The sequence below is a fragment of the Silene latifolia genome, chromosome X (assembly GCF_048544455.1).
Source record: "Silene latifolia isolate original U9 population chromosome X, ASM4854445v1, whole genome shotgun sequence".
Classification (NCBI taxonomy): domain Eukaryota; kingdom Viridiplantae; phylum Streptophyta; class Magnoliopsida; order Caryophyllales; family Caryophyllaceae; genus Silene; species Silene latifolia.
Window position 1 is genome coordinate 93,469,942 of NC_133537.1, and position 1,931 is coordinate 93,471,872.

Here is a 1,931-nt window from a genome sequence, read left to right on the forward strand (position 1 = left end):
GTCAGGAGGTTTGGGTGTAAAAACTGCTGAATTATGGAATATAGCAACTGTAGGGAAGTTGGTGCACTGGATTTATACTAAAGCAGATAGATTATGGGTTCAGTGGGTAGATCATATCTATATGAAATGAGCTGAATGGGCTACTTATGTTCCTCCTGTTGATTCTAACTGGAATTGGAGAAACATTTGCAAGGTAAGGGTAAGGATGGATGCTAGGTATGTAAATAACTCTTGGATGCCTGATCTTATGGGTTATTCTGTTGGATCTGGTTACTGCTGCCTGCAGGGAATACACCCCCCTGTGCCACGGTACTCTGAGATTTGGGATAATTGGTCTGTCCCAAAACACTCATTTATTGGATGGCTGATAATACATAGGGCGCTCAATACCAGGGAAAAGCTCTACAAGCTTCATTTAGCTACCTCTGATTGTCGTGTCTTGTGTGAAACAGAGACTAAAACTCATTTGCATATTTTTTCTGAATGTCCTTATAGCAAGAAGATAATAGAGATGATTGAAGACTGGTTGCATCTTACTCTGGACCAGGGCATCATTCATGGGACTGTCCTGCAGAAACATACTTGCAGAATGACCAAACTTGCTTGTTGGTATCATATTTGGCTCGAGAGAAATAAGTGTCGAATTGACATGAAGTTCACTAGACCTGTCTACATTGTGAAAGAGATCCAAAAGCTGGTTCATGCTAGACTGAAACATTATCTTGTGTATCCAGTTTTGAATATAGACAAACATTGGGTTTAACACTTAGACATTTTATGCTAAAATTGGCAGGATACTAAGTGTGGCCTTAGAAACTTGTAATCCTTGATGTATCTTTGATTTCCATTATTAATGGAAGCTTACATTTAACCAAAAAAATAAACAATTTTAGAACTCGATTAAAACAAGGGTCAACTTCAAATGATCATAACTCAAGTTTTAGACATGGAAATGAAGTGAAACCAATTGGAGGTTATAGATTATCCTCTTACGGTTCTAACGGTAGGTCATAAGCCTAAAATGAATAAGTAACAAAGGAGTTATGGCCATTTTACGAAACCTCGTCAGGCTGAAACCGCAATGGGCTGCTTCCCGCGAGACATACAAACTACATCTTTATACCCAAATCAACCTTATCTTATCATTACAATCCAATTAAATAATAACATGTAATTAACAAGAAATTTCATATGTATAATTTGGGATAGAAATCAATAGTTTATATATCCAAGCAACCAACTTTACCCAATTGTTCTCAACTTATTAGTTTACAAACTATCAATTGCATTACATAATTAAACACAAATATTAAGCATGAACAAGATGGTTTACTCACTAATTCATCCATGTAACTAACCCAACTAATACACCCATTTCATAAGGAAGCTAAAGACACAAACTTTACACAAATTAACCATGTAAATCTTATATAAAACCGTCACATACAACCATGGTACAAACACAAGTAAAAATGTAAAGTTTGTTCACTAAAAGAGTAAACAACCACATAAATACACATAAGTTCAACATAATGTCGAGTAACCTATCACCGTTACTTTTTTCTCTTCACATTTCCGACTCAAAACTACTCCGGGTTATCCGAGTTAACATCTACACACAAAAAGAACAAATTAACATGGAGTCTCGTGCCATAAAAGCCACGGCCAGAGGAAAAATAGGGGAAAAGTTGGGACATTTCTTACCTAGAGAGACGGAGGGTGGGGAGAGGAAGAAATAGGCCCGAAAATCACTTGATTTGGTTGAGAAACGAGTTAGTTATGACAATTTTAGTGAATTGGAAGAAATTGTGAAAACGGAGAAATTAGAGATGGTGAAAGTTGCTGAGATTTTTGGTGGAAAAGTGATGGTAGGGATTAGGATAAGGGGTTAGGTGGAGAGAAAAAGGTAGGTGGTTGGCCTTAGTCAAATT

The 1,931-nt window shown here is 36.8% G+C and overlaps 1 protein-coding gene across 1 annotated transcript; it reads left to right on the plus strand.

Moving 5' to 3' along the window:
* Positions 1-205: 205 nt before the first annotated feature.
* Positions 206-763, plus strand: LOC141617868 (uncharacterized). Its single transcript, XM_074435001.1, has one exon. It carries the CDS (start codon positions 206-208, stop codon positions 761-763), a length of 558 nt encoding a protein of 185 aa, XP_074291102.1.
* The last annotated feature ends 1,168 nt before the right edge of the window (positions 764-1,931 follow it).

Excerpts from the sequence above, each read along its gene's own strand:
- LOC141617868 (XM_074435001.1), top strand. The coding sequence starts at position 206 with ATGGATGCTAGGTATGTAAATAACTCTTGGATGCCTGATCTTATGGGT.